This window comes from Semicossyphus pulcher, unplaced genomic scaffold (assembly GCF_022749685.1).
Source record: "Semicossyphus pulcher isolate SPU_LCO1_2020_fin unplaced genomic scaffold, fSemPul1.0.p SCAF_20, whole genome shotgun sequence".
Taxonomy (NCBI): domain Eukaryota; kingdom Metazoa; phylum Chordata; class Actinopteri; order Labriformes; family Labridae; genus Semicossyphus; species Semicossyphus pulcher.
In genome coordinates this window covers 8,745,742-8,768,333 of record NW_027211694.1, presented here as the reverse complement: position 1 = coordinate 8,768,333, position 22,592 = coordinate 8,745,742, and the positions used below count along the sequence as shown (strand labels likewise).

General features: G+C 40.9%; 1 protein-coding gene across 2 annotated transcripts in view; it reads left to right on the top strand.

Moving 5' to 3' along the window:
- The window catches only part of iqsec3a (IQ motif and Sec7 domain ArfGEF 3a), a 112,138-nt gene that overhangs the window by 37,682 nt on the left and 51,864 nt on the right, over positions 1–22,592 (top strand). The window contains exon 3 of one of the 2 annotated variants that reach the window (XM_069670710.1): positions 20,588–21,176. In XM_069670710.1, the coding sequence (XP_069526811.1) occupies positions 20,588–21,176 (589 nt within the window). Of the gene's footprint in view, positions 1–20,587; positions 21,177–22,592 lie in introns of those variants that run through there. The other variant, XM_069670711.1, reaches the window with a different exon arrangement.

The window sequence follows — 22,592 nt, the reverse complement described above, 5'->3', positions numbered from 1 at the left end:
CAGAAATATTAAGACTCAGATGAAGTACAGATACCTGAAACTCTACTTAAGTATAGTATCAAAGTATTGGTACTCCCTAACTTCCTCTTTCTGGTGGTTGGTGAAGATTTGTTACCGCACCCTCTCTATTTGATTGCCCTCTTTCACTCCATTTGGTGACCATAAAACGCATCATTACTTTGCTTCTACAGTAGCCCACAAAGCCCATTTTGAGTTAGACCTGCTTTGACACTTCCAACCAGTCCAGTCGCTCTATAACAGCCCACATGACCTCCGGAGAGGACCAATGTCATCGACTAGATTAAACGTGAAGGTCCACGCAAGCGGAGGACGGGCTCTCACTCTGGAAGAAAAATCTTTCACATTTCACTGAGATGTAATTGAATTTTCCTCTTCTCTTATCGGCCGTGTGATGGGATAGCATATCAACACTTTCTAGAAGAGTCAATGGAAACACAACGTAGCCACCTCCTGACTAAACTTTATTTTTGCCATGGAATGAGCAGAGTGAAACATTTTTTTTTTTACCCTTCCCTTGAAAGCAATTTCACCGATGAGGGGAGACTGATTTAGAGTATATGAGTGTGTATGAGTGTGTGCATGTGCGCGTCTGAGAACAGAGGCAGATAATGGAGAATGTGCCAAAGAGTGAATAGTGCGCCTGATGCCTGACCATGTCTCTTCTGCCTCGGCTCCGTCGTTACAATAAACAACCTCCTGTCTCCATTTTTTCTTTTGCAGTGCCAAGTGCCGGTGACAAATAAACCCTGTAGGAGGGGGAATAAATAACTTCACACTCTAAGTCGGCGCACATAATCTGGAGACTGTCTTCTTCTGAAAAATGGGCGGCTTTAGTTGTTTGTTCAAACTGTTTAAAGTGACCTGTGTTCACTTTCAGTGCCTAAACAGGAAGTAGTGCGATGTTCATATAACAAAGCAAAAAAAGGGTGAGGACTTGGTTTGCCTTTGGTCTTCTAATCAGTGAATAATGACACAATTTGAGAATTAGACGTAGCCTCTTGGTTTCAAAAGTGAAGCCAATGTAGAAGTGCCTAAAACATGCTGGGGGGGCGTCTCCATTGGTTGCAAAAGAAGTCATTTGGTATGAAAACTGATTAGAAAACGACCCCTACTTCTTGGAGGATTTTTTTTTACCTCAATGAAGATCTTTGGAATGAGTTTATGATGTCAATCGCTATACTTTCTAATCTTTTTCAATACAGCTTTATGTGTATTTTGTAAAATAAGGTCCCATTTAGAGTTAAATAGACCACAAAGTTGGGTATGACTTACAGCGTGGTTACCATGATTGACCATCACAATCATGGCTACCTGGTAAACAATAGACAATAGAAACAGCAATGCATATCGACCCTCTCTTGTCCCCCACGTTCCAAAAAAACAACATGGCGATGGCGAAAACTCAAAACATAAGGCTTCAAAATGATATTCCACAAACCTTATGTAAAGAAAGTCATGTCTACTCCTTGTAAACAGTGTTGGAGGTAATGCGTTACAAAGTAAGAGTACTCAGATTACTTTTTTGTGAGTTAGAACGCCTCAGTTCTGCAATTCAAGTAATCCGTTATTTATCTGTTACAGGGGTAAAAAGCTGTATTTCTCTTTTCCTTTTGTTGCCACAAAAAAAAAAAGGTCCCGAAGCAATGTTTTTGTTTCTCTCCTACTTCTTGGCAGGTAGCTGTGTACCAGCAGAAGACAAACAGTTTTGTCAGTGCGCATGTGTAGCTAGCTAATTCAACTAGCGAGATGGCAAAGAGGACAGCATTTACTTGGTGTAAATATTGTTTTGAATTTTGGGGCGAAAGGTACAAGAACAACATGACGGTGAAATGTAAGTTGTGTCTGGAGGATAAGTGCTTGTTAGCTGCGAAGAGCTCTACTTCAAATGTGAAAAAGCATCTGCAGCTAAACACAGCTCCACAACACTGGTGGGACTAAGAGCCTGTGTTGTATTGCTATCATTGAAACAGCTGTGGCTGATGCTGTATGCCTCTGCCCAGTTCACTGTCAGATTGTTAACATAATAAAGAGCTGTAAAGGTTATATTGCATCTGTCATTCCTGTTATTAGGCTGCAGAGTTACAGATTATGGGCCATAAACGAGGCTCTGCAAGGACAGTAGAGTCAATACATTTAAAGGCTGACGTACAGTAAGCGTACACGCATCCTGACAATATAAAAGGGGGTTTTAATTTTTGGTAACGCAAAAGGTAACGTGTTACTTTTCTTTGTAGGTAACGCAGTAACGTAATGGGTTACTTTTAAAAGTAACATTACCCAACACTGTCAACAACATAGTATATAAGTTGTAACTATAAAATGACTCAGAAGCCCAGGTCCTTGAATAATAAGCATATTTGACTCAGTTTCTCTCTGAAAGTAAAAGTAATCAATCGAATAGACTTGCACTAATGTTTTTTCACTTAATGATGTATAAAGATTAGGTTTGGAATCAGGCTGTTTCTATGTTTTTGCATTTGGATTTATAAAGTGTACACAGAGGCTGCCTTGTCTTTGGTAATACCGTGAACCACGTGTGCATGTTTGTCTCATGGTCTCTTATTATTATTGTTTGTCCAGCCCTGAGCCCCGACTGTGTTTGGCCGCATTAGTATCCGGCTGTTCTGTGCCGAATCTGTGTTGGGTGTGCTCGTGTGTGTGTGTGTGCGTGTGTGTTTTTACGCTAAGGCCCACTCTGGTTTGATACACTGAAGAGCTTACAATGTGTTTTATCAGATGCCAAATGTGCTTTCTTGTCCCATTATCTCTCCTTCAAACATGGATCAAACAGATCATTGTGTTTGTACCGGATAGCTTTCACCCTGACAGTACACTTCATTTACTGACACAAGTGTGTGTGTGTGTGAGTGTGTGATCCATCAGCAGGCTCTTAAGGTTTCTGAAGGTGAATTGCAGAGTAAGGAGGAGGATTGATGTTTTCCATTTCTGTTATATTGGCACTATTTTGACATCACAATGCTGCAGTGCCTGAAAATCAGATTTTTCTTTATATATCACAGCTTTGCATTTTTCTTCATAAAGTTTAGACTCCATTTCTCATCACTTTTTATTTTCTATATCTACATACAAAGCAAAAAACTGAGTATTAAAGCTATGAGTACAGGATTTTGTTAGTTCTGCAGGAATAATGTATTGTCAGCAGCAGCTACCAAAATAAAAGCCTTACATCCAATAGATGTAACGCTTCGTTGGTTGACTATGCAGTATGATATGACAAGAAATAGAGCCGACCTTTGCAATTAAGAGAATAAAAAGAAGATATTTACAGTGTGTCAAGTGACTACATGTAACATAAAAAGATTTACTTGTAGTGATTAAACCTACAGACTGATAATTTTCCAATTTGCTGCCCCAAAACTTAAAGGAGCAGTTCTCCCATGGAAAAAGCGACCGTCAGTCAAAGCTGATGTTCTCTGTAATCGATAGAAGCAAGAATATTTTAACTTATCTTACACCATAGCGGTTGAGAAAGTTGTTCAAATAGTTCATGGTTTTGCCCATTCTACATTCCTACAACACCCAGCATGCATTGCGCCCCTCCCTCTGAAAGGAACGGCCCACCGAGAGGCTCAGAGTGGTACAGAATCCAAACGGCGAGAATCTACTGGTGGATCATTTAAAAAAATCTTCAGGCAGTCTACATTTCAAACCTGATGATTTTGAATGAGACATGATATCGGAGGTGGGCGTCCTAGATTGAGGAAGTGTAGTTTAGCGAGCTAATTGGCCTCCGCCAGATGATGCGTTTAATGTAGTCTGACGGAGGTTTTCCAGGGCCCATTGGAAGAGCAGATAGCATCCTCCAAAGGCATAGTGCTAAATTGCATTTTTTGTACCACAATGGCATTAGCTCCCCATAATAGCATGATAGGACTGAGTTTGAAAATTGGCGAAGTGGCCCTTTAAGTTGGTGGAGACCAAAGCAGAGCTAAAAAGCATTGTATATATGAGAATTGCATTGGCAAAGTGGCGACAGACTCTACTCAAATTATGTAGCTGTTTGTCTTTTCAATATGCAAATGGCCTCGGCTGTGTTTCACCATATCATATTGACATGATAAAATGTCATTGTTTTGTTCCTGGCTTGTTGCACATTTGATCTTTCCATTCGCCTCGCCTTCCATCAACTCTGTCTGAATCAATCTGAAAATTGAGAAATCCATTCCCCCGACTTGTCTGTGCTCCGTTTGTTTTGGACATAATCTCTTAGACAATCAGCTTCAGTACTGTATTGATAATCCTCTCAGAGCTATTCTTTATCCTCCATTCAGCTGAGTCATTCCTCAACTCACCCGGGAAATTTGTCACTCGCAGCATCGAGTAGGTTTTAATATTTTGGCTGATACCACCATTGCATCGAGCAGTTTCGTGTCATTTTCCAGGGCATGTCCGTGAGCCTTTCTGTTCCACTTGGGAATTTGTCTTTTCCACTCTCGGAGACATCTTCATCCTCTCACTGTCCAATTCTGAAATATCACAGCGAGTTCATGGATATTCTGAAGCAATTTCCAGCAAACTTACATTTTAGTAGCCGTTACCTCTCTGCTCCTGGATGTAATGAAAGTCTGAATGTATCTCCATGTCAGCAGCTGTCTCTGATTTCTTTCAGTCTCCATTTATGTTAGTCTAAAGGTATTTTACTGACATCAGTCAGGTCATGTAGTTTGCCAAATTCATCAAATTGCTGGTTGGATTAAAACTTGAATCAATGCTCATCTATATTTTAACATATTATATTTTTACTTATCACCCCTTTAGATTGAATAAAACTAATGTAAGCTTGAAAATAATGTTCCTACTGTCTGTATGAAGCTAGTTAGCCTGGCATGCTAAAATTTGCACCTTATGCTTCAGCACAAACATAATTTAAACAGACATTATAAATCATTCTCTACACTTTTGCTTTTGTGTGTTTTTGGTTTTGAAAGGCTAAAATAGCAAACTGTACTTATATTGTTGGCTTGGAAGTTGCTAGGCTAATACTGTTGGATGCTAAGCTAGTAGGCTTGGCACATTAGGGTTTGCGACTAATTTCAGAAACAAAGTTTAAAAGGAGAGGTTAGATCATTCTTTAAAATAGCAAACTGTAATAACATAGTTTTCTTGGAAATAATGCTAGCTTAGAACCTGTTAGTTTTTAGCTAGTTAGCCAGGCACGCTAACATTTGCAGCTTATTTTAGAGTAGACACAGAGTTTAGATTAGTCTTTACACTTTTGCTCATGTGATTTTGGTTTTGAAAGGCTAAATACAGCAAATTGTACTTATATTGTTAGCTTGGAAATAATGCAAGGCTAATACTGTTGGTGCTAAGCTAGTAAGCCTGGCACATTAGGGTTTGTTTATGTTAAAGCAGAAAAAAAGTTTAAAAAGAGAGTTTAGATCATTCTTTAAAATAGCTAACTGTAGCGACACAGTTTTCTGAGAACTAATGCTCAGCTAATTGTGTTCTAAGCTAGTTAGCCTGGCACGCTAACGTTTGCAGCTTATTTAAGAGTAGAAACAGAGTTTCTACATCATCCTTTACACTTTTTATTTTGTGCATTTTTGGTTTTGAAAGGCTAAAAACAGATAACTGTACTTATGTTGTTAGCTTGGAAATAATGCTAGGCTAATATTGTTGGCGCTAAGCTAGTAGGCTTGGCATAATAAGGTTTGCGCAGAAACAAGGCTTAAAAAGGTGGTTTAAATTTTTTTTTTTTTAAATACCTAACTGTAGTAACAGTGTTCTTGGAAATAATGCTAGGCTAACCCTGTTAGTTCTAAGCTAGTTAGCCTGGCACACTAAGATTTGCATGTTATTTTAGAGTAGAAACAGAGAGTTTAGATTATTCTTTTCACTTTTTCTGGTGTGTTATTGGTTTTGAAAGGTAAAAAAGTTCTCTTAGCAAAGGCCAAAGCACAGCGTTTCAGCAGGCTGAGAAATCAAAATTCTGCCTTATCTAGAATTGTTTGTTAATCTATGCATGGGGTTCAGCAAATGGTCAACTGAAGTGAGCCTTCACCATATATGATAAACAACTTGCTAATTCACTCATTTTTAAAGTGTAATATTGATCTGCATCCTCGCCCACATGACATAAAGCTGCTCCCGGGAGATTCCAGATCATGGTGGGTCGTCTTCACACGTTTAATGAGTGAATGAGAAGATCGTAAGCACTGAAGTGATCTCATCACAGGTCAGAGGTCAGTCTCTGTCAAAGGTTTAATCTTTGCTTGTTGTGGAGGGAATTTTTCTTCCTGCTTGGGCCAAAAAATGTGTTAATGAAAACTGACTTTTCAGAATACATAACCAAGAAGATTTCAGGGGTATTTTGATTTAGCCTTCATTTTATTGGAAGAAAAAAAACGACCAACAGCAACAGTGACTGGCCTCCTGTGTGGTATTTCCCTCAAGATGTCATTTCTCATTAAAAAAGAAATAGTAATCATATTAAATATCAAATATTCATGTCTAACAATCAAGGTAAATATGTAGGCCTATTATTTATTTAGAGTCTCACATCCAAAAACCCATCAGAACTGCGTGGGTGTGGTTTGATTAGATTTTATGCACACCACCCACCAACAGTTATCAGATTCAAATATTGCCCAATTCTGATTGGTTCACAGACAGGTGACATCACCATGTTCCATTTAAACCCCGCCCTCTTTAAACTCTTATGTGAAAAAGGCTAACCAAAACTGTTACACGTAGGGCAGGTAACGTTTGTCCATGTAGGACTCAATCACTCAAAGTAAGAAGCTGATTGAGAAAGTGTATTTTTAGAGCCTATTAACTACATTTTTAAGCAGAAATGATTTTAAATATTCTCCTTCCTCTTCCTGAAGCGACCTCAAATCCAGAAATACCATGTCATTTTACAGCAACCGCTTTTTTCACATCTTTTAGTTTCACTTTCACGTCTCTGTTACAGCCTTCCTGAGCAGGCAGCTAACATATAACTTGGGTTGTCAAACCGGAGGTGACAACCTGCACTTTGATCATAACCACTGTGCGGTGAATTACAAGAAATAAAAAATGTTCAGAGATGAAGTATGTGACACTTGTCGTCATATCACCCCTGTACGCTGAATGGATTAATACAGTGGTGTCAGCATGTATTATAGTTTTGAAATAAAGACCTAAAAAGACGAGCTTTCTATGTTTCACTCAAGTACTGTTTTTGTGCATAAGGCAGTGATTTTCTTTGAGCTCTATTGTTCTCTTTTTGTCTTCAGACCCACCGAGATGATGAACAGTGTGCCATTTCCTGCACATTACATCAACTTTACCCATTCAGCTTACAAGTGCAAACTGTAGAATACTATTCAAACCCTTAATACTGTCAAATGTCTCCTCTTTGCCAAGGGAAGTCCACTGCAGCAAGCAACTGTAGAGCAGTGAAATCAATACACTCTGCATGCCTTAACATAGAAAGTCGTACTTTTTTAGATATTCCCAACCCATTATCAGTATTATCCGGGGTCATGTGATCATAATAGAGCCTCTGTCATTTGAACCTTTAAGTATTGTGTTGCTCTTTCGAGTCAAATTCAAACAACATCTTCATGCGTCGAGGAAACCGCCTGAAGATATTTTCAAATATGTGAAGACAAATAAAGTACACGTATTTCCCCCCCGATGGGCCACGTAATAGGCAATTAGCGTGTGAAATCATCAGGGTAAGGGGACGGCTCGATTGTTTGTTCCGCTCACATCGAGGCAAAGCGGCAGCTGAATCGTTTCTTGGGGCACTGTTGTTCTTGAACGCACCCTTCTCTTCCTGCCTCTCTGTTAGACGCCCATAAAGAGCTGCTTCTGCCGTGAGGTATAAAAATAGCATCTTATGTGTCACAAGATGTGAATAAGAAGCAGGGAAATACGCATGAGAAATGACAAGACAATGACAATCCTGAGCAGGCTTTATGTATCTACTGTAACACACTGCGGCGCTGTATGGATTACCTACTGTGAGCAGGACAGGAATAATGTCATTCATACAACAGCTCGGTCATAGACAGCGTAAATAGCGAAGATAATGAGGAAAGTGTTAATGCAAGACCCATGTCCAAACTGTTTCATGGTTATGCAGGCAGCTACAAGCGCCTTCATAATGGTAGCATGTTAGCAGCCAATTCCTGGCAAAATCTGGCTTGCAAGATGCTAAATCTACAGGATCACATGACCTAGACTTGAGTCAAACCAATGAATGAAGAGATTTTGTGCCTCACTCGAGTGGCAATGAATTTGCCAGCAATGTACAGCACATCCAGTAACAGCTAAACACATTGTGCGAGCAGAAGCAGATGTAGTTGGCAGTGCACACCAGCAGACAGACACCTCGGATTATCACATTCAGATGTAAAGACAAAGAGGTGGTGAACAACACAAAGGAACACAATGTGGCTTATAAATTATCATTGAAGGGTGGGACAAAATATTGATACGGCAATATATTGTCATCCTGACTCCTCATGATGGTACTTATGACATGACTGGGGCACGTGAACGGAAATTAACTGGCTGAAGAAGAAATCAATCAGATATATGATTGTCTTGCAATATATCAATTATCGCAGAAACGTTGTATCGTGATATTAATCGTTATCGCGGGCCGAGTATCGCAGCGTGAGCTACCCTGCGATTCCCACTCCATCATCATCATCGCAAGAGCACTATTTAAGGCACATTGATTATAGGTAAGGTGACGTTGTTCAGGTTTATTTATTACTCTGCTGTCTACTGGAAGAAGATCATCGGGAACTTATGTTTCCCAACTCAATATCCTTTTAATACGTCACATTAAGGAGGCTTTCCAAAGGTTTCTGTTCTGTGGAAGGTCAAATGTTCAATGGGTTAGAAAATGTTGCTAATATGCTACATTAAGATGTGTTAGCATTTAGCTTAAAACACCACAGAGGCTAAGTGCAGCCTTCAGAGCGGCTAGTGTGGCTGTAGACTTAGTTTATTGAAGTCAAAATTATTATCAGCCTTCTACTGTGTGCTGTTTCTTTTTAGGGATTTAAAATGACATTTATTTTGGTGAAAAATTAGGCATTGATATGATGTTAATATTGTATATTGTCCTAATATTTTATCATATTGTACTTAAATGGTTTGACAATTATTTTCTATAACTTACAGGCCTTTAAAGCCTTTAAATAAAATTGTAACTTGCGACTTTGCAGCCAAGACTTGTACCTTGTTTATCTTCCTAAACAATAATGATGTCCCACCTGTTATTGTCGTCAATAAGGTTAATATTTCCTCAAAGAAATGTTGTAATAAATACGCAAAGATAGGGTTGAAATCCACCTGGCATTAAAAATGACACTCTGACATTGAATGTCTTTTCCCATCCTTGCAGTCCTGCCTGTGTATATATACACACTTGCAGCGTATCAACCGTAAATCTAGGATGCAATTTCCACTGCTGCTGTCTCTCTCTCTCTTTCAATCTCTCGCCGTCTCTCCGTCCTTTTTACCCACATCCCCGGGCAACGGCTTTAGAAGTGATTCAATTTGAAATCCTGTCTTGCATATTTCACGAGCCAAACCTGTTTTTATACCCACCGCTCTGTTGTTGCTGGAGAGATGTTTCACTGACAATGCACGGGAATGCCTGTGGTTATAGCACGCTGTGTGTATATACTTGCATACTGTAAGTGCAAGCCGTTTGTTCCTTAATCCTTAAGGGCGACTCTTCTTGTCCAATCTTCAAATTCAACACGATAAATGGAAGTCTAACATTTGCAGCAGGAGAGGAAGGAACTTGAGTCTGCCGTGCCGCTGTTTCTTAAGACTCACCTCAACCTGCTCACCCTGTAATACCGATTACAAGCCTCCATAAAAACCTGCAAGAGCTAAAAGCTGATTCTGTGCTTTTTAGAGACATAAACTGGCCGACATTGATCTCTCTTCTGGCAACTCCCAGCGCTCAAAACTTATGGATTACATCTAAAAATACAGAAATACAGACCGCTTCTCTTTTGCGCCAGGCTTCTTCTCGTCTCTCTGCCTTCTTTATGCTTCAAAGTGCTATTTATGAGCTATGTCGTCCCGCCCAAGTGAGCGCCGTATTGATTGGCATCTCCATAACCAATCCATCACTTCAAGATTGATCACATGAGGCGAGCAGAAAGCACAAAGAGGATACCGCCTACATGCCTCACTGCATGTCCAGTCAAGGTGAATATCAGAGCGAGCCATGCTTGGTACGCTAGCTACTTCATGCTATTTTAGCCTAATTTAACCATTCAAATAAAACTTTATTATGTCAATCGTTCAGTTTTTGGGTACAAAGAAATCAGTGCTCTAAAAGGAAGGCTCCATTTTATGTTTCCACATGACCTTTACCCTAGCATGCTACTGCAAAAGCCTCGACTGTCCTCGGGGAAAGAGAGCGAGCACAGATACAGCTAACCATGTGACTCACCTACTGCCTATCACATGATTTATACATGTCATGGCTATATTTGTTAACCATTCTGCTCTAAAGCCTCAGTCAACATGGCTGAGAATGTGCTGCAGGCTCTCCGGAGATCACAGTCCTGCATTGTCTGCCCCGGAACAAGAGGGTTGTATCTTATGGGAGCTGCGGACGTGTGGGGGGAGATGATGTATGTTTGACCTTGATCGCGGAAAGCAGAGAGTCAAAGAGAAGACGTACGGCTTCTGTTGATGTCGGGAGGCTCAGACGAATGCATTTGATTCCACAGAGAGAGAGAGACTGTAGGCTATTATTTAATTTATGTGCGAGGCTTTTATTCTCGCTAAAGGCCCTGTTCTCTTTTACCACGCTGTCAAAATACCAAGTGTGCAATATTTCAACAAGTGCAGGATGGATTGCCTTGAGATTTTGTACCGACATTCCCATAGGATGAAGCATCCTGATCTCCCTGTTCTTCCTGTAGCGCCACCATGAGGTTGACATTTGTGGTTTTGAGTGAGATATCTCATCAACTATCAGACAGATTGCTAGAAAGATGTATATCCCTCTGAGGAAGAAATGTGATCAGACGTCATCAGATCAGAATTTCAAGTACTTACAATAGGTTTTTTCTGGCTCTTGAATTAGCCTCAGCTGTAGGTCCTGTTTGATGCTAATTGGAAAATCCGCCGTAGCAACTTGCTGAACTAATATGGACATGTTAAACATTTCAGCTAAATATCAGCATGCTAACGTTAGCTCAAATTGAAGTATTCCCTTTCCCCAGGGTCCTATGGTCACTAACATGGTAAGAAAAAAAAACAGCTACAGTGGGGATACCAATGTTTTCATTCAAGAATTAAGTTCAAGGAAACTGTCTTGCCCACAAATGTGAGTGTATATTTTTCAAAGAGTCAAAAGGTGATAAAATAAATCGGTTTATTCCAATATACTGACCCAGAGAAACAATATTAACTGCATATAACGAGTGGACGTAGCCTCTTTGCTAAAGTTAAGCTAAGTGCCTTAAAATGCTCTTGTCTCATGGCCAGCAGGGGGCGACTTTTCGGTTGCAAAAAAGATGCCCTATTGTATATAAACAAATAAAAAATGGGCCCTACTTTTTCTAAACATTTTCCTAATGAGTTTGTGACAAATCTTATTCAACACAGCACGATGCTACTTTTGGAAAATATGGTGCCATTTAGAGTAAAATAAAAGATAAAGCAGGGTATGCTTTAGGGCGGGGCTACTTTTGATTGACAAGTCGCAACTAAGGCAAAGTGGCAATGTGTAACCAACCTCTCGTCCAAATATGGTCACCTCTGGCTGAAAAAAATGATTGATGAAGTGATTGACATCACAGTGGCTGAGTCCAGGTCCTATATACAGTCTATGGGAAAAAACCCATTGAACATTTGACCTTCCTCAAAACACAAACCTTTGAAAAGCCTCCTTTATGTGACAATTAAAAGGATATTGAGTTGGGCAACATAAGTTCCTAAGTGAAAAGTTACCAATGATCCTCCACTTCTTCCAGTAGACAGGCTCAGAGTGTCCCATTCTGAACCTCTGTATATATATATATGTTCACAGGGAGGTTAACAAGCAGTCAGGTCATAGATTAATGTAGAGAACAAGGAATTCATTGATGTCCTCTTTATGATTGCCCAATGTAACTCAACTTGACCTCGTGATTAGAGAGAACCAGAGGCTTTTTGATGCTAATGTGAAGCTGACCACGGGCATGTTAATAGCTTCTGTTTTTTCCCCGTTTCATCAGGGGTGAGAGCTTCTTAAATGAACCGGAATAAAAATGATTTGCAGTCTGGAGAGGAATGGTGCAACACTGAACTTTTGTCACTGTCAGGGGCGGCAGATTTTTGTTGAATCTGTGTTTTTCTTGCGGCTCGGAAATCCATCAGTGAGAGATCAAAGTGAATCAGCTTTTCTTTGCCTTTTGCCTTTTTTATTTCTTGTTAGGGGAAGTAATGCGTCATTATAACATGGGGAAAGTAGTGTAATCCATCTTTGAACATGAATAGGCTTTCCGTCTGCACAATCCGTTGATCGATATGAATCATTGTTCTGTTTGGGAAGGACATAAACTTCACGTCTAAGATTGAAAGAAAGACTTCCTCGAGTCTGAATTGATAGCGGCGAGCAGCTTCTTCAGGGACCTCATTTGCTGCGACTTGTGCTGATGTGCTTTTTCCTCACATAATGCCCCCTTCAGCAAGTCTTTGGCTGCGGTCCACCAGAGGATAGACCCTTTGAACCCCGCTGGTCACACGGGCCGATATAGCTCATCTCTTATTTCTGCCGCAACACCTCCACGGTGATGATGCAGCAGAAAGCTCTGCGATCAAGGTTAATGAAAGTCGAAGCCGCCCACAGCGGCCGAGTTCACGCTGAAGACATAATCAGCGGACCTCTTGCATAAAGATGGTGGTCTTTCCTGTCAGAAGTCATCGCCCTGACACACAGCTGAACAGATGCTCAGTGGCTACAGTCAGCACTGGGAATTTTAGCAGTGTTTTACCATCCCTCCCAATGGAACCGCTCGCCATGGTTGTAAAATACATTTTTTATGCAGCTTTATTGTTGGATTCACAAAGGAAAACTCAAAATATTACCCACCATGCAGCTCGACCGACAGACAGTTGTGTTTGTTATTCAATAACTGTCTATAAAGATAGACGACGGGTCTCCACCTCCTCCAGTTGTACAAAAATTAAGCCAAAAGTCGCCTAGAGTGGGTGCTACCATCTTGCACATTTGGAGCCAGAGTCTGCGCAGTACAGATCAACTGGTGGATTGACCCATGTACCAACTGTTACCATGGAGGAGGCATGATTTATGACATGTACTGCAGCCAATCAGCAGCGGTTTTGGCTTCACTTTTAAGGAGCTGTCATGTCGTCTATCTTTTTATACAGTCTGATGTTCTAGTCATGCCAAGTGTTTTGTTTTTGGAGATGCTAGCCTGAAGCAGAAATCTTCGCATCATCTGCAAAGATGTCAAATTGAGTTCCCAAGGCTTAGCGGAAGTCTGGTGGTAAAAAAATGTGCCTGCAAGCACCTCTGAATCTCTCCAAAACTAGTAACTTCCTGGAGTTTCAGCTGATGTCTTTGCAACTGGTAACTTATTTCCAAAGTTGTCAGTCATTTTTAGCCAAAATCCAACCGCGTCTTTTGGTTTGTTGAGGCAGTCAAAGGTGGCCTCTGTAATCGTCCATGCTTAATTGCGTTGGTCCAAACTACCCGCAAATATCCGTCCCTCCAGGTACATTGCAAATGTATGTGTATTCTTGGCATTGTTTCAAACATTAGGCTGCCCAATGAGAAACTTACTTCCTACATTAAGCATGTGGGAGAAGCCTCACTGTGTGTTTGGCTGTTTGTTGGATCAAATAAATTACAGTGTTGGCAAAAAGTAAACTCATGTCCAGAGCTTTAAAATATCTTCCGTTTTCTACAGATACATCATGTCAGAAGAACTGAACGATGTCTTTTTCAGATAACTTTGTCGCTGCCCTTCAGCTTCACTCTGCAACAGAAGTGATGGATAAGACCGGAGCGAAGGCAGCATCTCTACAATCCATCTCCTTGATGTTCTATTGCTGGGGCTCAAAGAGGGAGCACAGGTGCATCTGAGCCACTTGGGAGGCTCTTTGGGGAGAAAACAAAGATGGCTGAAAGTTGAAAGAAGGGTGGAGAGGGTGATACCAGTGAGGTCTCTGTGATAGGATTTCTTAGTATCCTCTTTGTGATTTGGTTTGACAGCAGTTGGAGAAAAGTGATTTTATGCAGCTTTAGACTTCTGCTTGACTACACTTAAAAGGAAAATATTCTTCATTTATCTGACCTTTAAGTACTTGTTTGTCTTCATATTAATCTTTTTTCATTAATAAACACGTCAAACTAATAAAAGTATGTGTTAAAGTGGAAAGAATTGGTTCCTAACCTTTCAAGCTTTTGAATTATCATTGAAAAGCAGCGTCTATTTGCGGCCTCTTTCCACATCTGACATGTTCTTGAGATCAAAGCCGTTCCAGACTTGGATTTTTCCTCAAAACTTTTGTAATGCTTCAATTCAATAACAGTTTGGGGCTCCAAAAGCATCTGAAATTGCACAGAAGAAAAACAAAGATTAAAGAAAAGTCAGAAAAGAACAAAGAATTGAATTTCAGATTGTTTTTCTCTCACCACATCTCAGATTGAGCAACAAAACTCCCAATAATAGAAGTTTAACCCATTCCAGGATCTTTCCCCAAACCTGACCAAGTCATATCTGAACCTCTACATCGTCAAACAGAAAAATGTTGACAAAATTATTTAACACTTTTATGTATGCTGTTCTGCTTGACAAGCAACAACAGTAAAGTCCTATAAATATCCTATTAAACATATGATAATGTATCAATCACAGAAAGCAAGAAAAGAGTGCACCCGCACACTGTCTTTATATTTACACAACATTTCATAAAAGTTAACAGTTCTGTCTTTTGACCTTCATCAGTGAAAGCTGAGGAACAAAGAACATTCCAGACAGATATAACCTTCACCTCCACAGGTGTGCCCAATCAGAGATAACGAGCTGTCAGGCAATCAGTCCCACAGCCTGTGTGCATTCAGCCAATTAGAAGGCTCCCATGAATATCCTTTGAAATGTATGATAATACATCAATGGCAGGGGTAATCTTTTGCCGAAATGGTACTTTGACCTTGTAAACATTAAGCACGTTTTGCTGCTCGAACTTCTTCACTATAAAAGCTCATTCATACCTTCAGTGTCTTGTAGACATAAAGAAGGAAACATCTACACAGCAGTGCATCATACTTGCACTAAATTTGATCAGAGAAACAGTTCTGTTTTCTGACCTTCACCAACAATGAACTTCCCTGGCAGATATAACCTTCACCTCCACAGGTGTACCAAATCAGGGATAACGAGCTGTCAGGCAATCTGCCTGTATGTATTCAGCCAATCAGAAGGCTCCTCCCACCATTAAAAAAATAGACATTATGCATTTTAAACTGTACTAAAACTACGTTAAGATAAGATCAGATAAAATAAGCTTTATTTATCTCCCACAGGGTAAATTAACTTGTTAATACTCAAACACTGATCAATTTAAATATAAAATAAATGAAATGCAAACCAATGTATCCAAAAACATCTCTTCCATAGCAACAATAATAATGTCTGGGGTATAGTTGAATAATGTCATGGACCTAGCTGGCTAATAAGGGCCTGTGTCCAATAACTGTGTATTTTGTGCTAACAGTGCCTATTTTCTATACAAAACCACTGCAGTTCAGCGTTTTAGCGCTCAGCAGCAAAAAGTGCAAAAATGCCCTCGACGTCAGCTGTTTTTTGTCGCTGCACTCACACAGTTGAAAATAGTTAATCTTTTGTATCACTGCTGTGCTCATCGATGTCCCTTCTCCCTCACTGACCTATCTAAATCGAGAAGGTGCGGCTATTCGCTTTGAACGCCTCGAGTTGAAAAACAAAGCAGAAAAGTGCCCAACAACACTTTTTCTTATTGTCCAATCAGATGAATGGAGAGGCCTTCTATCAGTTTACAAAATAACGGTTAGGTTAATGACAGCCTATGATTCGGTGGTTGCCTTAACAACAGTGAAAAAAAAGAAAGGAGCAGCGAAACCGTAGGCTTCTTGTGTTTTACAGCCGGCAAAACGCACTCTGTCTGATCAGGACCTTAAAAGTCACTACCTAGGGAAGCAGAAGTGTCGCCAGACAACTTTTGTAACCTAGCAACATTTAGCGTCGGTGAGAAGCTCTGTAAAATTGAGGTTGTGGGCACTGCCAGCGCAAAAAACGCTGTTAGTGGACACAGGCCCTAATACTTCTGTTAATAATTGAACTAAATGCAGGTTTTTCACTTACTCTCATTTGAAATTTTACATTTATTTTGTGTACTTTTATATTAGTAAAGAATCTTAATATTTCATCCGTTACTATACAAAAGATCTGTTCTGTCTTCCTGACTTTGTTCCTTCCCGTCTTGTGTTGTATTAACTCTCAGATGTACGTCGCTTTGGACAAAAGCGTCTGCTAAATGAAATTGTAGCATTGTAACATTCTTATTCACACACATACATAGAAAAACAGACAGCTGTGAGCACGCTCTATATTCACACCTACTCAGCACTAATGCGGTGTTTCACATCCCTGCAATGCTGCAAAATCACATTCGTGACTCTACAACAAAGGCTGCATGTATGGACCTTGTGTGCATCCAAAAATAGAATGAAGCTTATAGTCTTAGTTCAGCCAGTTCTATTATGTAATATACAGATTAGATATCCTGCTAAATTCTAAAGTTTTTAATCAGATTCCTTATACAACTCATAGACTTGATAAAGTGACATGTGTTTTGTAAGTCTTTGCTAAGGCAACACACAGACCTGAACATCACGTCCGACTACAGTAGCAGCCTGTTAGCATTCACAGCAGAGAAACAGAAGACGTCAGCGGACACCATAATTATATTCTGGTCGGAGCGCGTGGAGGCCGCCGAGCTCATCCGTCTTCAAAACTGACGTACGGAAAGATGAGAGGCAGAGAGAGAGAGGGAGAGGCAGCATCCAGGGCTCGTCTCCGCCTCGTCAGTCACGATGACACCTGGAACCGCTCAATCTCCTTACCTGGTGGAGGACAGAGTGGCGGGACGACATTGGCGAATGTGTGCGTGCGAGAGAAATGATTGGACAGAGAGGGTGACAGGAAGCTTGGGAAAATAGATGAAAGGAATGAGGAGGTTGAAATGTAGCGAGTGAGTGGCAGACTTTGAAATCGGAATTGTAGAAGTTGTCTTGAGCGGATGCACACATACAGGACAAAGGCGTATTTATGGTGTCTCCTCTCCAATAATCCTTTTTAAACACCTTTTCAACAACCATTTTTGGTTCCCTCATCAGAATTTGACTTAATTCCAGCTGCACATAGCCTATTGATCGACTCTAATCAAAACAAGTGCTCCTGCGAAGTTCGAATACAATTCAAAGAAGTCTTCTGTTTTTCCGTGAAGGTCTATTTTTCGCACACACAAAAAAAAAGCTCACCTGCAGCCCGAGTGTCGAAGCAGCAGACTTTATTTCTCTATTCATTATTCATCACTCATACAGGCTCTATTTTAGAAGCTGCAGACCCAGCTGCATCCCCCCGCTAAAGATACTTTCTCTGCAAGCTTACGTGCTGCCATGCGAGGAAAAAGGAGGCCTGAGCTATCTATGCAAGAAGAGGAAGCAGATATATAGACCCATATACACTTTTTATATATAAAACATCAACATACATTAGAAGTGTCTCTGCAACTTCTTCAAAAACACAGATTTCTGCTGTTTACACTAAAAGTTTGTTGTCTCTCTGAAGCCTCTTCCTCTGGGGAGCACCGTGCAGATTTTCTTCTGCAGCACTCTGCATATGGCAGCCAGAATGTCCTGATTTTATGCTCACTGACTCGACAGTCTTATCACCGTATCCAATAAGAGGGAAAATAAAATGCTTATCTTAATCTGGAAAATAACGCGCCAAGCTGTTATCTGAACCACGGTGAACTAGTGTGAAAAACCTGGTTTGAATTCCAGAGGGTCCTTCAGGGAAGTCGAGTGACTCTCAACACGTTGGCTTTATGAATGACGAAAGATTGTGGAACTTCTGTTCACTCGCAGATATCTCAAAAGCTATTAGATGATCATGAATTTTTACTGCAGACATTTGTGGTCCTCATATAATCAAACATAATACCTTTGCTGATTCTCTGACAGTCTAGCTCGTGACACCAGAAAGTAACATTCTTATATCCATTGAAATATCTCATCATTTATGCACTGGCATAACATATTCTATAGAAATTCATGGTTCCCAGACGATGTATCCTACAGATTTTTCCGGCCGGAAATGTTGGCCGGTTTTGAATGAAATATGTTAAAATCTATCGGATGGATTACCATGAAATTGACTACATTATTGGATCATAATTTGAGTATTTGATCTCAAAAGAGATTCCCATTGTAGTTGCTCCAATCCAATATTTTCAGTCCTTTATACTTACGAATTTACGGTATGTTTGACTGATTTATCAAAGCGGCTAATGTTAACGCCGTTGCTAGCATTACAGCTAGTACCTCCTCAGCGCAGCCTCCGAGTCCCAGCGGCTCTGATAGTAATGCTGCAGATGGGATGAGCCAAACTAAATGGTTCTCATAAATAAGCCTGTAGTTATTCAGTCACTGTTGTCAGCTAGCTTCGGTTATTAGCACTTCTAAGTTATGTTTCAATTTAATCCATAGACGGCATCAGTCAAGCAGCCACCCCCAGCTTCAACTGCAGTTGGTAACATTAGCGGAAGTCAGACAGCCAAGTTAAACCCATTCTCCATCGTTAAACGAGAGGAATGTCACAGAGCTGTCGCCAAGGTTACTGTATAAGATTTACTTCACTACAGTGGAGTCCAGTTGGTTTAGGTACGCTAGTAAGTGATTGCTCACCAAAGTGTAAATTTGTTGCCATGACAACTATTTTTGCATTACTTATGTTGTTACTGTTACTACATTTACGGTTAATGTTAACTGTAGGAAGATGACCACAGCCCTTAACCCTGGTTACAAACCCCTTCCAGAGGCACATTATCAGACACCCTAATAAAGACATGTCTTTTTGCACCAAATAATGGAGAGTAGTATCGATAACAGTATCTTTAAGTATCAGTAGCGATATCAGTATCAATAGAATCCTAGCGATACCCATCCCTGCTGATACCATTGCCTTCGCTTTGGGTATAGGCCAATCAATACTGACTACAGATCAGATAGCAGCGTTTAATTAAGTAGCTTCATGTTACACTGTGTGGAAGTGACTTGGATTTTTCTTTTATGTTTAAGGCGACCTCAGACTTGACTTCATACTTTGGTAAACAAAACTCACCAAGTAGCTGTAGAACATTTTTGCCGTAGCAAATTGCTAACACTTTAGCTTCTCCCTCTCCTTTGAACAAAATTGCTGCCAGGGGCAAAACAGATGTTAATATGTAAAATAGATCCTACCAATTTCGGCCCAATTGTCGACAATATTTGAGTCGCTATCTATCCTTATTCCCATCAGCCTAAGCTGTGCTTTTTGTGTTCAGTGCTAATTATCAACTTTTAGCATGTTATATTAGCTAGCTAACAATTCTCAGTGTTGCTAAACTTCAAATTCATACTTTCTGCTTTGTTGATAATATTTTGTATCACTTTTTAGTTTGTTAATTCATCAGAGACATGAAGCTTAATACATATTCATGTTTCAATGTCCTCTCTATTATGGATGTGCCTTATTGAGAGATCATTTTAGCTCTAGCATCAGGGAAGAAGAGTCCACGCTGCAGAGATAGATGCATTCATAAATGCATTCACTTAGAAACAACCTCAGCAGGGATGATTAAACTCAAGGCCGTCTCGTTATAATGGGAGAAAAGAAACTCACGACAGTGTGACAAACACAGAGACAAAGAAAGATTGGGCTTATAAAAGAAAGAAGAGGCGCGAGTTTGTATTAAAAAACAGATGGCAACACAGCAACACAGACTCCCACGTCCCCTCTGTGTTTCACGTCGCACCTCTTGTTGTTAATACACCATAAAAACTCACCTCCCGCACTAACACTCCACTCCTGCGCCAGTTCACACATACACAAGCGCAAATACAGCCTAAAATGTGTAGAGACATTTGTTTTAGCTGCATGACTGTCCCCCATGTCTGTGTGTGTGTTGGGTGTGTGTCACTACTGGCTGTCAACGTTTATTTTCTTCTCACATTCTCTCTTCTGAAGATTTTGCTGAAATAAATGACTACTTTTGATCTTTTTTTTTCACTCTTGCTCTGATTTTGTCAGCTGTTCTGTGCTGTGCATTTTTACTGCGCTTCATTGTCTGCCACAGTCTAGACAAGAGAGGCAGACAGAGCAGAGCAGGTAGACAGATGATGAGTGAGATCATACAAAACAGAAAAAAAATGAAGGGTCAACTTCTTACCACTAAAGCAGGCAGCCTGGAGAAGAGGTCAAAGGTCACCACGGATGCAGCAGCAACCTCACTCTGCGTTTTCTCCTCCTTTCTGCAGCGATGACCCTTCTCCAGAGCCGTCTTTGGGGGAGGAAGGGAAGGGAGGAGAGGGGGAGCTGCAGAGTGAGGTCGAGTCACAACCAGAACCAGAACCAGAACCAGAACCAGAACCGCAGCCTGAGCAACAGCAGCAAGAGACCATTCAACCACCACAGCCCCAACCGCCAGAGCCCCAATCTGAGCCTCAACCTCAGCCTGAAACTAATCCCCAGCCAGAACCTGAGCCAAAACCACAGCCAGCAACAGAACCTCAGCCCAAAGTCGAATCTCCGAGAGAGGAAGCAGCACAGGACGTCCCGAAAGCCCCTTCGCCTTGCAGGGAGGTGCAGCAAGAGAACGAAAAACCCGAAGAAGTTCTGGAGCCGGAGCGAATACAAGAGGGAGAGGAGGCCCAGGTTGAATGGCGTGAAGGCGAGGCGGCACAGGAAGAAGAGGAGGAGGAAGGGGGAGGAGCTAAAGGAGGTGGGGCGGGGAGGAGAGCCAGCCTGCACCACACGGCCTCACCATTGAGGGTGCAGCGCAACGGGGCCGGCTCGCACTCTGGCACCTCCGACTATGAGCTCTCGCTCGACCTCAAAAATAAGCAGGTAGGGTTGTGTTGGGGTCGGGGGAGGGGATGAGGGTCGGTGTGTTGTTTGGGTGAGGGGAGTGTGTCGTACGTCTTGTTGTCTGACATGTTTTCTGTCTGGGGAGGACTTTTGCTTTGAGCTGGTGTTGGATGAGATTTTTTGTTTCTATGTCGTATTGGCTCTTCTAGACTTTCCAAACTGTATCAACTAATGATGAGCTTCCTTTTTTTCATTTCATGGATCATCATTGTCATCGCCATGTCATCATTTCATCCACATGCTCACATGGTTTCGTCTTCCACCAAACTTGGATTGTCAACGTGTGTTTTCTGACATTTTATTCCCAGGTATCTGACTGTTTTCTTGTAATTTACTGAAAGTAGAGCGACTCTTGTACATACATTTCTAGGTTTTATACAGATTTCGTTTTGGCTAAGATGAAAACATACACATGCACACATCAGGGCCAAATAAAGACAATGTGCAAACATATTTGCATGAATGAAAAGCCTCTGAATTTGTCTTTCCTTTGCTGCTTTCTGAGCTACTCTGGATGATGCAAAGCCCCCCATTTCCATGGAGAACAACAGCATGCAACTGTTATCTGTCCTCATCTTATTACAGCCAGTTAAACTGATTTTGTCCGAATCCGATTTGTCTATGAACTGTGACTGTGTTCAAACATGCATTTCTGTGTTCTCATGTTTGTGTTATCTTATCATGCTGTTCATCAGGGGCTTGGAAATCATTACATAATCATCTCCATTTCAACCACCATGAAACATCCTCCATGTGTTTTCATTGTCATCTATCTAACCAACATTCTTCACTCCATGGATCTTCAAGCAGGTAAGGCAGCTGAGTTTGGGTCGAACTTGTGGGGCTCACAGTGTACACCTGAGCAGATTTCCTACGAATGGGACACTCTATTGATTTTACACGGAAAGTTCAGTTTACTTTAACAAGTAGAACCACACAGCCTGTGAAAAACGGTTGTATATTGTCTTTTCTGGCTGTGAACAGAACAATTCCAAAGTTTGAAGAAAGTTTGAAGAGTCAGTGACGGTCTGATGGAAGGCCCACCCTAACCCAAACCCTTACCCTAAAAGTCAGGACGTCTCAGCCTCTGCTGCTTGAATTTCTACCATTCTTTTTGTAATTTGTCTCTTGTAAGTCTTCAGACTTTCCGGTCGGAGTAGTGGCTAAGCTATTGGTAGTAGCTTAGCCACTACTCCGACATTGCTTTTTTACACTGGACCCTTGACAGGCTTGTCAGGTACACAACAGCATCGTCGTCATACAGACACACAACGTAGTTCCTTTGGACAAAACAAGATGTTTAGTTGCCATTTAAAGACATTTGACGTTCAATTGAGAAGTCGTTAGATTGTCAACTATTGAGTTACTTAATTTGTTAAGCATGCATGTTTTTTT